This window comes from Mesitornis unicolor, unplaced genomic scaffold (genome assembly GCF_000695765.1).
Source record: "Mesitornis unicolor isolate BGI_N332 unplaced genomic scaffold, ASM69576v1 scaffold8731, whole genome shotgun sequence".
NCBI lineage: Eukaryota > Metazoa > Chordata > Aves > Mesitornithiformes > Mesitornithidae > Mesitornis > Mesitornis unicolor.
The window spans coordinates 45,792-59,917 of NW_010165739.1; the positions used below are offsets into that span (position 1 = coordinate 45,792).

Consider the following 14,126-nt stretch of genomic DNA (forward strand, 5'->3'; position numbering starts at 1 on the left):
CTCTGAGCCAACTGTGTGAAGTGGCAGTGACGTTTCTGTTAATGCTGCTTTTGTCAGGAACGGTGTATTAGAAATCTCACCAGAATTCCAGTAGAGAAGGAAGCCGTGAAAAAAGCTTTAGACTACTTTGTAATCGTGGGGTGCTGTCTAATAATGCCCTTGCCTAGGGAGAGGGAGTAAGGATTTAAAAATAAAGAATCTCAAGGTAGAGAATTGCAGTGAACTGAAGAGCGTGTTTCTGGAAACCAGAGGTGGCCGTGCTCGGGCAGCGCTGGCAGTCAGTTCTGCCGCACTCTGGTTGGGGTTCAGAGGAGGTGAGCTCTGTTTTCATGTAATCTCTGATTCTCTGTCTCCATGTGTTCACAAATAGTTCTGTATGTGTCTTCATGAAATAATGAGATATAAATATGATTTTTAACTTCTCGATGTTTGCTTCCCACCCAAATCTCTGTCCCTCTCTTACTGTCTTGTCTCTGTCCTGCTGCCTGATGTTTGGATCTTCACATTCTACAGGACTTACCTGCTAGATGGGTTAGTATTGAATTTTATATCTTTACAAGTTGGGTGATGTGTTCTGCTCTGTCTGTGTGCTTTCTTCTGTCATTACATTGCTTGTGAATGCACCAAAACCTCTTTTATTTGAAAAGAGCAATCTGCAGCTGAGGTGCACAGATACGGGAAGCAAGATTTTGGAGTAGATTAAGTATAAACCGGTATAAACTTAATTTCCTAGTCAAAAGCAGAAGAAATTATCAATGGGTAGCGACTGGCATACCATGGAAGTCCTGACATCCCCTGCTTTCCGAGGGCTTGCACAAGAAAAGAGCGGTGTCATTTTCTGAGGGCTTGCTCTTAATGCGATGAGAGATGTGAGAACACAGCATAGCCTGCCTGTGGGAAACAGCTGGCGTTCCTGGTTTTCCAGCATTCAGGACTTGTTTAGTGAAAGAAACTTTTCCATTATAACCGTTCTCAGAACAATCAAAGCTCCAAAGTGTTGCCCATTTTTGGTAAGGAGGAGGGAAGATTCCTGTGAAGAGGCTTTACTGAAATGATTTATCTTACAACTCTGTAGTATGTCAATGTGAACTGCCCTTTTTTTTCAATCTGCTGCATAGCCATGTCCCACAAAGATCATGGTCTTGATAGGAGAAAACACGAACCCACAAACTTGCCTGGGTTTGCAGGCAGTTCAATGCCTGCAGTTTTAAGTCCACTTTGTGTCCATGGGAGTAGTTCCTGATGAGGATGCACACTGGATTTGTCAAGAAGTGGAAAGGAAATAATAAAATCTTAAATGTGTCCAGACTACCAAATCCCTGAGAGTGTCTGTCCATTGAAATTTCTTCAGTATTAAAAATCTGCAGCACAATGGAAGCGTTGTAATAAGACCTGATATAAAATGCTGACAAACAGCGTACGGGCCTGGTGCAGAGGCCTTTCTCACAAAGAGGGAAGGGTTTTTACAGTAAAAGGGTGGAACCTTTGCAGATAACTGTGCTGTTTGCTTGCTCTGTAATGATTGCAGTGTCTTGTGTTCTGCTGCTTCTGACAGATAGAAATAATTTACCTCATTTTTGTTGGACAGTTTAATGGCACCGAGCAGATTTTCCTGGAACGGGTGCCAAATTCTCTGCTTCTTTGTAAAGTGGTGGTGTAGATTAGTTCTGGTATCCAAGAACGAGCAAACAGAAAGGAGCCATTTACCAAAAGCCGTAGGGTCACCGTTCGAGATCACCATGCCAAGCTCTTTTGTTGAACCAATTAGAGAAGGCTGCTGATACGCCAGGCAGTTTGTCCTTAATTCTGCGTGAATAGATGAAAAATGCAGATTTAGCTCAGAGAGGCATTGGCTGTGCTTGGCCTGCCTTGGCAAGAGGGAAGGCTGAGCTTCAGGGAAGTCTGGAGAGAAGAGCTGCTGTGTGTGCACCTTGCTTTTCGCGTGCCATAGCCGCTTGTGTGCACCCAGCGCTGCCTGGAGTTTGTCTGTGGCGAGGGCAGAAAGAGGAATTTGGAGTTGAGGAAGAAGAATGCCTTTAAAGAACCTGTAGATAACTGCAAGGCTTCAATTGGTCTCTTAGTGAGACTCACTTTTTTGTGACTTACATGGAAATACTATTTTTGTGTATGTGCAACCAGCATTGAATAGTTTCCTTTCTTTAAGTACTTGCTTGTGTTTGCTGCAAGGTGGTGCTGGCTTGGAGTGTGGCTCCGCTGCAGTGGCTGTGTTTGGGTGTGTTCTTTCCTCTGCTCACTCTTTCTTCCTTTTTTGGAATTTACCTGGTTTCTTTTCTTTGACTAGCATAGCATATCGTCGTGTCATTCGTGTCTATCAGTATGAAGTTGGGGATGATCTATCTGGAAGGTTTTTTCCTCTTATTTTCTTACCTCACTTTGGTTTTCAAACGCACTTGTTAATTCCAAGGCTCGCTTTCCTTCCAACTAACTTTCACGGCTTAGAGATGCTTGGAGGTTTGTTTCCCTGTTGACTCTTCCCTTTCCACGGGTGGTTCCCAGCTTCCTGCTCAGGGTTCTGGGCGTGCGCTTCTTCTCTTCAGACGTGCAGTGAACCTGAGCCTTAACCCTGTGGTGAGGAACACCCAGATGTGTGGTGCATTTTCACTGCTACAGAGCAATTCAGCACTTGAAATCCCCTTTTCAAGAAACTCCAAATCGTGTAGGATGGGGATGAAAACCTGGTTTTAGTGGCTTAAATACCAGTGACTTAAGTTTGAGGAACTTAAATGCCACAGAGTGAAAGGAGAGGACAGCCCCACCTGCACACAGGTCGTTCAGTACGAACAGTTCGGCACAACCACACGTGTTGGAAGGACAGGGATTCCTAAACACTGCTGCTTAAAGGTAGCTTTAGGACCTTGGGGGTAACAGCAGCATCCAGGTGGTTTCCGTAGCTACTCCATGTGACGTAGATCTTGGAGACCATGGCCACAGCGGAGGTGTGGGGGCTGCAGTGTGCCTAGCTCAGTGTGGAGATCAGACTGAGAGGAGCGGCCGTGACTCAGTTTCTCTGGGTGGGGAGGAGAGAGGTGGAGTTGGAAAGGCAACCACTGCTATGTAGGAGAAGTCTGTAGCTTTCTGCAGTGATGATGCCACATTAAGATAACTTTTAAACCAAACCAGTGGTTTTCAAGGTCTCTTTCCCCTGTTTTGTCCCCATGTAACACACCTCTGCAGAGCTCCAGTACCTTACTGGCAAATACAGCCATCTCCAGTGCATCACCAGTGGTTTGTGTGTGCGTGTGCTGGGCACGGGGGCGTCGGGTGGGACTGCACTGTTTCTAATTCCATTAGGTCCAGTAAAGCGGGTGCTTTGGATCTGGCATGAAGTGTGGCTGCTGATCGTGTTGCCTTTCAAATGGGGCTAGAAATTAACAATAGAAAAAAATAAGAATCAAATGAGACGTGCACCTGTCGGTCTGAAATAGGATGAGTCAGAGTAAACAAGACACACAAACAGCGTTTGAATATCTGCAGGAGAGTAACACTGCTGGAAGGATTTTTAATTTCAAGGCAGGACTGTTAATTTCAAGCCCCACCTGCCATTTCTGTGGGATTTCTGCGTCCTCTCACTGTGATTCTGTGTTTAGGTCTTGTATGGTGGAGGAGTCGGGAACGCTGGAATCGCAGTTGGAAGCTACTAAAGTAAGCAATGCTCGCCTGTTGCTGAAACCCCTTTCCCAGCTGATAACTTGGGAGCATGGGGTGGGAATGGAAATGCTTGTAATTGTAGGGTAAAACCGTAATTGATTTTCCACATTTTGAGTACGGATGAGGCCTTTGGGATTGTCTACTTACATATCTGATGTCTACATCTATCACAAGCCATTAAACAACACTGATGTTGTTTTCCTTTTTGTTCTTTTTTTCTAAATGTGTGGCAGAGAGGATACAGGACTCTTAGCACATTTCCTAATAAGAGAGTGTTTTTGTCTCAAGAATTGGTTTCCAAGCCGTGTTGGATTCCAGCAGTGCATGCAGAGTAACATTGTTTTGAGTACAGTTTTACAAATCCCAGTGTATGTCTATATAGACCTAGCAGAAAGAGAAGAGTTTAACCCTGCCTCTCCTGCCAGCCTGTGCTCTGACTTTTTAAGGGTTTTTTTTTGCACTCCTTGATTTTTTTTTCTCTTCACTCCTTCGTAACAGCGCAAGCACCAGGAGATCCGAGCTATGAGGAGCCAGCTGAAGAAGATTGAGGACCTTGGGGCGGCCATGGAAGAGGCACTTATCTTGGACAACAAATACACGGAGCACAGCACCGTGGGGCTGGCACAGCAGTGGGACCAGCTTGACCAGCTGGGGATGAGAATGCAGCACAACCTGGAACAGCAGATTCAAGCTCGGTATTGCCCAGCCCCCGTGAACCCACGTCTAACTTTGGGGGTGGGGGGAGATAGGAGATGGATCTGCCTGTGCCTGAAAACCTTGCACAGTCCACGTTAGTGAGTCTCTGCTGTGCTCTGACTGAGGGGTGCAGTGAGCTTGCAAGTCCCCACCACCTCCTGGCTCACTTCAGAGGGGTGAAGGTAGCGGTCTTGGAAGTAGTTGACGAGATCTTAGAGGAACTGATTTATTCTGCTGAGCTGTGGCGATGTGATGCGTTGTAATGTATTGTTTGCTCGTTTGTCCTCGCCTTCTGGTGCGGATGCAGGCTTGGGGCAGATGGACTCCAGCAAGTTCTGCAGTTTAGAAACTGTTCACAAGCTTTGCTGCTTCCTTTTCAGAAACACGACTGGGGTCACCGAGGAGGCCCTGAAGGAGTTCAGCATGATGTTCAAGTAAGTCGTAGGAAACGTGTGCCAGAGGAACGCTGGGAGATATTCCTGGCATGCAGACGGCTGCTGTTCACGGGATTCTCTGGCTGATCTGTCTGTAGCTCCTTTGTTTGCCCAGTTCTGTGCTGAGCTGCTCTGATCTCTGCCAGGCAGCAAGAGCCCGCGGAGACACCCGCTGCTGGCTGGGTGCAGACACAGCCGTGTGAGGGCCCCTCTTGGGCACGCTCACTGGTGTAGGAACTGGGAGTGCCAGTGGATTCCAGCTGGGAATGCAGCCATTTTTGGATGCTTTTTAAGCCAAGAATTTATCCTTACATTTTATGCATGTTAGATAGAACTGCTTATTGCTTCCAGCTCGTTTGTCTAGAACAGTGGGCTGGTTCTAGTTCTGTTCTAGTTTTTAGCCCACTTCATAGCTTTCAGTGCTCAAGAACTGACACTTAAAAACGTGGGGTTTGTCTTTATGTTTTTAGGCACTTTGACAAGGACAAATCTGGACGACTTAACCACCAGGAGTTTAAGTCTTGCTTGCGCTCTCTTGGCTATGACCTGCCCATGGTTGAGGAAGGAGAGCCAGACCCAGAGTTCGAGTCTATTCTTGACACTGTGGATCCTAACAGGTATGGGGGTTGGACCTTTTATTTTTATATTGCAAAACATTGCATTGGTATCCTCTGGGAGCTCTGCTTCTGTTGTGGAGAGGCTAGGGTGGGTTTTCACGCCAATTCATGTAAGAGTCTGTGAAGGTAAGACTGACATCTGTGAAAAAGAAATAAACTTCAGAAAGTGAATCTGCTGTTGAGTCTCCTGACTTTTAAGATTTTCACTCCTCCCAGAAACGTCACAGCCCCTCTGGGGAGGGGTACGGTAGCGCTGTGCTCGGGTGTTAATGGATGGCCATGTTCACGCGCTGTGTTTCACCCACAGGGATGGACACGTCTCGCTGCAGGAGTACATGGCGTTCATGATCAGCAGGGAAACAGAGAATGTGAAATCCAGCGAGGAGATCGAGAGCGCTTTCCGTGCCCTCAGCTCGGAGGGGAAGCCCTACGTGACCAAGGAGGAGCTCTACCAGGTGAGCATGGCTGTGGCCCACCAGGGAGGAGCAGATGGAGGCTTTTTGTTCAGATTGTTAACAAAGACCAGTGCTAATTGCTTGGAGATTCACGTCCCTGTAGCCCAGTCAGTTCTGAACCTGCCAGGGTATCCTCTGCAGCAAACACAGAAGTGATGGTAACAGCCCTCCCTATGCAGCTGCTTTCTTGGCTCTACTGAGGAAGAGGAAAAGCTTTAACTGCCAAAAAGCTACTCGGGTTGAGTAAAACAAGAGCTGCTCACAGGCTGGCAAGGGAGTGCATTCACGGTGTCTGTCATCAGGAACTCATGCTTTCCTTTCATCATCTGGGAGACTAGAGGGAGATGTTTCTCCAGTGGTTCAAAGGAGAAACTTGTTCACGCTAAGCTTGGGCTTATCTCTGTCTCATGGCCCTGCCAAAACAGCAAGTTTTTCCTGTCTGAATCCCACCAGCTGGCAGAGCAATAAAGAGCTTGCACTGCTTCCTTGTATCAGTTACCTGTTCTGCCTTCTCTTAGGTGGGAAACTCAGGTCAGACCTTCCAACTCTTAACCAAAGGGTGGGAACAGGCAGAGCGTTCCCAGGCCGGGTGCAGTTCTGCTGCTCTGGCTTCTGCTCTGAGCCGGGTGCCCCTGGGAAGGGGAGGGCCGCTGGTAACTGCCCCATCTGCAGCCTCCAAGTGCCGGTCTTCACCTCTGCACTATCTTTGTCTTTCAGAACCTGACCCGGGAACAAGCTGATTACTGCATTTCTCACATGAAGCCCTACATGGACGGCAAGGGAAGAGAACTTCCTGCTGCCTATGACTACATAGAATTTACACGTTCACTCTTTGTGAATTGATTTAAAACACTAGTACCAAAAGATGCAAAGAACACGCTCACGTTTGCTGACTGTAGCTCTGCATGTGTCTCTCTCTCTCTTCGTGCTCTACAATAATCATTGTTACTTTATGATGTAACCTTAAACTGCTTAGCTTAAAACTCTTAGGGAAAACAAACATATTGCAGTGTGCTTCAATAAAAGTTACTGGTCGAACCACATCATCATGTGTTTAATGGCTAAATGTAAATAGAACAGTTAAGTGGATGACGCTCCAGCTGTTGCAGTTATGGGTGTTTTGCAGGCCAGCGCTGTGCACGAGGTGAGTGGGCGACTTTTCCTGGAGTCAGAGTGGTGAGGAGCTCCATGCAGGCGGTTGTGTTGCTGCCTTAGTCCATGCTCTCACTTGCCAGCTGCTCCAGATGATTCATTTCTCTGGGTCCCTGCTCAGTGAAGTCAGAACTCAGCTGCCAGACTTTGACTGCACCGGTAGCATCCCCTGCTGCCAAGAGCTGAGTTTGCTTGATGTTAAATTCTAAACAGTACACGGGGCACTCGCCTGCCGCCTGCCTTATGGAAACAGCAGGCTTCTGTGAGCTCTTCTGAAAGTCAAACAGGTGCACGTCTCCTATAAAACAAAGACTTATTTCAGCATTACGGCAGCAGAACAGCAGATGAGTATCTGCTTAGTCCAACTAAGCTTAGAGTTGTTCTTTCTAACCTGTTGCCCCTTCCCTCTGATGGTCTCTAGGCTGTGACACAACTGACATCACTGCAAGACAGCATGGATTTATTCTATCAGAGACCTGAAACCAGCTTGCCGAATTCTATGAAATCTCCATTCCTTAACTCAAAAATGTTTGGGTAATTTTCTAAAGAGAAAGTTCTTGTTTGAAACCATTTGCTCTAGAAGTAAATGTCAAAACCAAGGAAGCCAGAATCAAGTTTTAGCCACAGGCATCTTGCCATGTTCTACCCCTGTGCAGGGCTGTAGCAAGAGAAGATACAACGAGATACACTGATGAGGCTCCGAGCAACCTGATGGAGTTAAAGATGTCCCTGCTCGCTGCAGGGGGGTTGGACTAGATCGCCTTTAAAGGTCCCTTCCAACCCCACACATTCTATGATTCTAGAATGAAAAGTGAGTAATAACTGTGACTGAAGTCGTCTTGCTGGAGTCAGAAATTACTCTTATGCTGATTGCACAGTGCAAACAATGGTCACTGTGCTCTGCCTGTGGGAAGTACTGATCAGTACAACTGACTTGTACTAAGTAATACTCAGCACAATCTTAATTTTCTGTCTGAGAATAAGCACTTGCAGTTACTTGCCTTCCCCAGATGCAGCTGCGAAGACCAGTGGTCGCACTGGCGACCAGCGTACACAGAAGAGGTATTTCTTTGATAACTGAAGAGAAATGAGGGGTTGTGTCTGCAACATGGAGTGCAAGTGAACCTGGCCATCAGTCCCACAGCTCAGAAAGAGGTTCCTGGGGCAGGGAGGAAGCAAGAAACAAGTTTAGAGGCTTTACTGCTAAGGGTATAGAACAAAATTAACTGGGGAGCCCAATCTGGGACAATGGTACTGCTTCGCAAAGGTAGGAATGTGTTTCTTAAAGCAGCGATTTCCAAGCTGTGGTCTGTAGAGACACAGCTTTGTTGCTGCCCTCAATTAAGCTTAATGAGGGCTCGTGTTGTCACTGATGGCTGAAGGTGGGCTGGGGGCCAGGGATGCCTAAGAGCTGCTGATCCAGAGCTGGGCATTGTCAGAGCTGTGTGGGTCTCATGCAAATTAAACGCAAACCTGGGTTGTCAGCATGTTTCATAGAAACATGGCTTGGGGCCTCTTCCACGGATGGAGGGTAAATGCAGGCAGAGATGTGAGCTTCCCCTTCAAATTCAAGCAGCTACTGGTAAGATGTGTGGTGGGCAGATCACTTCAGCACTGATAACTAACTTCATTTTTTCAGCTTCTTCCCTTAACGTTAACTTGTTCTTTAACATTAACAGCTAGGATGAGCTAGGGAAGGTGCTGATGTTCTGTGCTGGCCTGCGTGCAGACGCTATTGTGCTCTTGTGCCCACATGCAGCACGTTTGAGTGGGCAGCTTCACCACAGCTAATGGATGTTGTTTCTCCTAGGACAGGAAGTTACTTGATCAAGTTTCCAATAACAGGCGACCCTATTTTGGGGAACTTCTACACCCACCACTCCCCACCCCCACCCCCGCCCCGGGGCTATCTGAAGCATGCACGTTTAGAGCCAGGCAGCAACTGTGTCCAGTGTGCAGAACCACTATCAGTTCACAGCACTTGCCTGTGGAAGGGTGAGCAGCTCACGGAGTACACCGGCCCACCATGCGGCGAGAAGGCGAGCTCTGCTGGCGCCCTGAGGGGAACAGAAGTGCCCGTCCGCTGGAGAGCCAGCGCCTCTGCGGCAGTGGAGCACTTGAGGGAGTAGCCACCTTCCACCCCAACAATGAACACGCGGGGATCCAAGTGTGAAAAAGAGAGCGAGGTGACACCCACGGCTGCCTCTCCCCAAGGGAACTGGAAGAAAAAGGGACAGAGCTGTTGTGAGAGCTGGGGCCTCCAGGGAACCACGGGTGCATGAGAGCAGCATGAACCAGTCCACCAGGGACCCAGCGAGCTGCTTTACTGCTCAACTTGCACCAGCTCTGATGACTGTAGCACTGCTCAGCCTTTAACCTCTGCAGCATCCTTCTACAAGGGGATTCATGTGAATTAATGTTATTGCAAGTTCTCTTTTCCATCCCAGTAGCTTCTCTAGAGCATGGCAAAACCTGGCTGGTACCAGTCTTCCAAGAAGTGATTTCAGTATAGGAAAGGAAACGGGGATTGGGGGGCAGTGACTATGTTCAGAAGGGCCTTTTCCTGGCCCTTTGCATCTGATGGGTGAGCTCTGCCACATGTGCTTCAGAGGGAAGAGTGGTTTTTGTCAAGTCAGCCCTCTTTGAGCTGCTGAACTCGCCTTCTTCAGCTGCGTGCTGCGTGGGATCTGCTGAGCCACCAGGGCGAATCCTTCAGCCAAGGCCAGCCGACCATCTCGCTCCTCCCTCCACACCAGGATCTTTCCATCTGTCGATGCACTCAGCAGCCGGAAGTGGCTTCTGTGCTTGGTGTCGGGTACCCAGTCAACCTGCGCCAAATGCCACAAGCTCAGGACGAGGGGGACTGTCACAACGGTCAAGCCCATGCTCTGCAGCCTGCAGTCCCCTGACCCACTACGACAACACAGGAGCAGAGCTGGGCAGCAGCCAGGGACCTTGGTACCAAACCAGCTCCTGCTGGGAGCTGGGATGCGGACGTAGGTGATAGGAGAGAAATGCGTTTACGTGCTCAGGGCCAAATTCTGTAGTGCAGTTTCTGTGGTTCACCTGACATCACTTTTGAGACGTCATTTTTATAGCACTTTCACCCAGCTATAAACAGCAGCATTTTCCTATCAGATGAAAAAACACACAGACTGGCCAGCGTCACAGGACCCCAGAAGGACAAGAACATGAACTGAAAGTTTGCAATGCAGCAACTCTTGCCTCCCTCAGCTGAGTCTGCTGTAGCTGTCCTGTTACCTGATAGACTGGATCAGTGTGAGTGTCATCTGTCATCCCTGTCCTCCACATCACGGGGTCTTCTGTTCTGCTGGTATCCCACACCACCAGCTCCCCATTGAAAAGACCACCTGAAAGAACAAAAGTAAACACCTAAGGTCTAATAGCTCAGAACAAATGCACAGATGAAGCTCTGGTGGAAACAGGCCCGCCAGCTTCAAAGGACTGGCAGCGATACACAGGGCACAGCCAGCCCTGACGTAAGAGAACACGGTTCTACCAAAATGAGTGCACTCTTCCCTCTTATCCAGAGCTGAATTTCCTTCTATCATCTCTGAGCAGACGACCTAATGACAGATGTCACTAAAAAAATCAGCAAGTCCCAGTTCAGAAGCAACAGTGCACTTATTGATGCTGCTGAGCACGAGCTCAGTTTGAGGAGCTGCAACACCACTTCTGCAAGAAATCTTAGGCTGAGCTGAGAGAGAGGAAAAAAATGATTCCAGCTGAAGAAAACACAGGTACATTTCAGATAGGATCTGAGGTAAGAGCAACCTTACCAGCTATCAGCGAGGGCTGGGAGGGGTGGAAAGCCAAGGACATGACAGAACTGGGAACATCCACCACTAGGTCAGGGCGCTGTGGATTCAGCCCTCTTCTGTCCACATTCCAGGTACAAACGTAGGATTTTTCTGTGCTCCAGTCCCCATCACCCAACCTGAAGAAGAGAAAGCTGCATCTTGCCTTGTCTGTTCAGCAGAGAATCCCAGTCCAGCAGAGCTCTGGTATGCACCATGCATCAGTTAGACAAGCTGTGGTGAGGAAACTCCTCTGCAGGCTAGCGTACATCTGCTACTTAGAGAGCAAAGTGCCTGCAAGTAAATCTCAGACACGATTCACTACGCCAAGACTGATTCACTGACCAATGTGATGTCCCGTCCTGCTACAAGAGACAACGTGGAGGACAGAGATCTACAGAACAGCTGGTGGACAGGACAGGAAGCAATGATTTTGAGTCTGTTTTCTACTGCCTTTCTTTGATGCTCTTAATTCTTTTATCGGAAAAGATACAATCAAATAAAAGGAGAATTTTTTCATCCAATGGGTAGTTGGTCTATGAAATGCCTTATTAAAGGGTGTGATAGATGAAAGGTTACACAGATTCACAGAGACTGTGTAAATGCCTGCAAGGGAATTCTACCGAGTGTAACCACAGCCATAGAAACCACATTCTAATCTGTAAACAGCTGCAGACTGGGAGAGCAGAAGGAGCTACTAACATACAGGTTTGTCCTGTTTTACTCTCCCCGACACATTCACTCGTGGATACTCTTTTTACTGGGGCTTTTAATCTAAGGAAATGGTAGCAGAATGAAAAAGGAATAAGGGGAGCAGTAGGGCACAGAAAGGAGAGGCTGCCACAGACACTGACTGGGTTAGATGAAGTTCTGTCCAACCCTCACTTCAGAAATCCTTAAACGTTTGTCAGCACGTGGCCGTGGCATCAGGCACATGTGTGAATGGGAGCCGAGTTCATCCAGGGTGCCGAGAGATCACCTTAAAACAACACAACTTCAGGGAAGAGAGGCACACACTTCCAAACCTCACCTACAGAGACGTATGTGCAAGTGCCTCTGCTCTTTATGTTTTCTTTCCAAACAGAACCCGTCTAGAAACAAATCAGTAAATGTATCCATTTTCAGGGCAGGGGATTAAGTAGAAGAAATAAAAGCCGTAATTTAAGACTGTCCTCAGATTTTGTTTCTCTGAATATGATTTAACTTGTATAAGGTGTGTATATGTATGTCTAGGTTATTACCGCAGAGAAAGGGAACATATTTAAACCTCAGGTCAGCCCAAGCTGTCACAGCGCCCTCAATTGTGATTTTAATCTCTTTGATGCTCACCGGCCATACGAACACGCAACAACGGATCCGGTCGCGTTCCATGAGATGCTGGTAACCTGCAGGTTTTGATCCTGAGCCTCTGGGTACGACAGCGTATGCAAACACAACACCTGGGAGAAAGCCAGTTCAAGCACTGAAGCAATAATCCCCGAACACAAGCAATGAGATCTGTGCACGCACACGACTGCATGGTTACAGCGCAGGCTTCCCTGCTCTTCAAGAACTTTTTCACATGTTTCTTTGTGTGCATATTTCTAGATTTCCTATTCACGTATTTCATAGAAATATCTGAAAAAGTTCTTGAATTCCTACTGGGAAAAAAACCCACAACACATGACCCTACCAAACCAACTGATGCTTCACAATCCCCTCTCAGTCTGCACACTTCAGGGGAAGGCTGTGCCATAAGGATTTATGACAGCCCTCAGGGATAACTTTAGCACCCGCTAAGCTGCACAGGCAAGGTTAGGCTGTTCCAACATGCACTGACTGACACAAACTGCCTCCACTCTTGAGCACTGTACACTAAACAAATATAATCTAAGTAGGAAGAGCTACCAAATCACTGACTGCAACTGTTCCTACATAACTGCTAGGCTGGCATGCTCAAAAGGGGCTACTGGAGGCTGAAGATAAACCTACACCAACTTTAGGCTTCCGTCCCGCAAAGCTGCTGCAAAAGTCACCAGCAGGGAGAACAGTTTTTTACCAAGCAAGGGAGAAAGCTGGAGGAACAAAACAACTTGTGATTTCTAATTATGAAAACCTGGCAAGAACAATCACAGCAGTAAGAAATTGAACTAACGACTTAGAGCCACTGCAACCAGCTCTGCTGGGGTGATGACAAGGATCTGAATACTGTCAGCTTACTGTTTCGTTCTGATCTGTCCAGTTCACTTCAAAGCCATCAAAGGCACGGCTTTTCCAGTTCTTATTTAGCTCTTTGATAACAGCATCCTCCACTCTCTGCAGGAATGACAGAAGGCTGGTGTAATCTACTTGGACTTCTTGCTGGAAGTCTTGGACAGCATCTGGACTTTGATCCGTCTGCACACCGGCATCTCGGCTCGTGTGAGACTGTGCTGCAGTTTCTGCTGTTGAAATTTTCCCAGTCTGGCAGCTTTTCTAGCAAAAGAAGACAGACACTCTATAATCCAAACAGAAAAAAGAGAGTGCTGCACAAAACATTCAAAGCATCTTCCCCTCTATGGCATTTCACAGAGACATTCAAGCACATTTGCACACCTCCTGTTCACAGTTAAAAGCAGGGTGCCTGCATAACCGTCCGGGTGTCAGTGATGCATCTGTGTCCTGCACAAGATCTGATACAAGAGAGGTGCCTGGATGTCGGTCACATCCAGGCCAAGTGCTTTACAGTGTGGAATGGGCAGGGTGAGAAAAGCAAGAGGTACTGAGTCTCCAGAGGGAACAGCAAACACCTAACACGATGACAAGCACAGCATTATCGACTCTCACACTACCAGCTGTATGGCAGCTGCATGTGTGTTTCTTTGCCAACTTGTATAAGGGGCTAAATGAGTCCAGTGCTGCAAAGGGGCAGGGGCAGCAGGCGGACACTGGCATCGTGGGCCCGCCCGTTCTACGCCGGAGACCGGCAGGGATGCAAGCTCCCTGCAGGGAAGGTTGCCCGGGCCGAGTTGGAGCAACGGGATCTGCGGGGGGTTCACCTGCAAGCACGGAGGGAACAAGTCAGGGCACGGCTGCCCCTTCAGTGGGACCCGTGGGGAGGTAAAGCGCAGGCTGCCGCGGCCCTGGCAGCCAGCCCGGCGCCTCCGGCGTAATAAGGCCGCAGAGCGAGGCCACGGCCAGGGTCTCTCACCGCCTCGCAGCGCGCACTCCGGGCGCTCCTCCACACCGACTCTACATCGGCGCCGGCCGCCGTCCCGTCCGCGAACATGGCGGCGAGCGGGGGTCGCGGCGCAGCGAACTCCCACC

The 14,126-nt window shown here is 48.4% G+C and overlaps 2 protein-coding genes across 6 annotated transcripts in view; one reads left to right on the plus strand and one right to left on the minus strand.

Annotated features, from left to right (window-relative positions):
- The window catches only part of SPTAN1 (spectrin, alpha, non-erythrocytic 1), a 44,494-nt gene extending 37,580 nt beyond the window's left edge, over positions 1 to 6,914 (plus strand). For 4 of the 5 annotated variants that reach the window (XM_010194736.1, XM_010194737.1, XM_010194738.1 and 1 more), the window contains 7 exons: positions 514 to 531; positions 3,609 to 3,663; positions 4,168 to 4,364; positions 4,746 to 4,799; positions 5,270 to 5,416; positions 5,724 to 5,871; positions 6,589 to 6,914. In XM_010194736.1, the coding sequence (XP_010193038.1) occupies positions 514 to 531; positions 3,609 to 3,663; positions 4,168 to 4,364; positions 4,746 to 4,799; positions 5,270 to 5,416; positions 5,724 to 5,871; positions 6,589 to 6,714 (745 nt within the window). In that variant the 3' untranslated portion in view covers positions 6,715 to 6,914. Of the gene's footprint in view, positions 1 to 513; positions 532 to 2,302; positions 2,366 to 3,608; positions 3,664 to 4,167; positions 4,365 to 4,745; positions 4,800 to 5,269; positions 5,417 to 5,723; positions 5,872 to 6,588 lie in introns of all 5 variants that reach the window. The other variant, XM_010194735.1, reaches the window with a different exon arrangement.
- Positions 6,915 to 7,082: 168 nt separating this feature from the next.
- On the minus strand, positions 7,083 to 14,088 carry WDR34 (WD repeat domain 34). The gene is made up of 9 exons (XM_010194740.1): positions 14,011 to 14,088; positions 13,041 to 13,295; positions 12,171 to 12,280; positions 10,824 to 10,981; positions 10,285 to 10,394; positions 9,684 to 9,851; positions 9,009 to 9,241; positions 8,025 to 8,182; positions 7,083 to 7,321 (listed from the first exon to the last, which is right to left on the minus strand). The coding sequence occupies exons 1-9, from the start codon at positions 14,086 to 14,088 to the stop codon at positions 7,083 to 7,085; spliced, it is 1,509 nt and encodes a 502-aa protein (XP_010193042.1).
- Between the last annotated feature and the right edge of the window lie 38 nt (positions 14,089 to 14,126).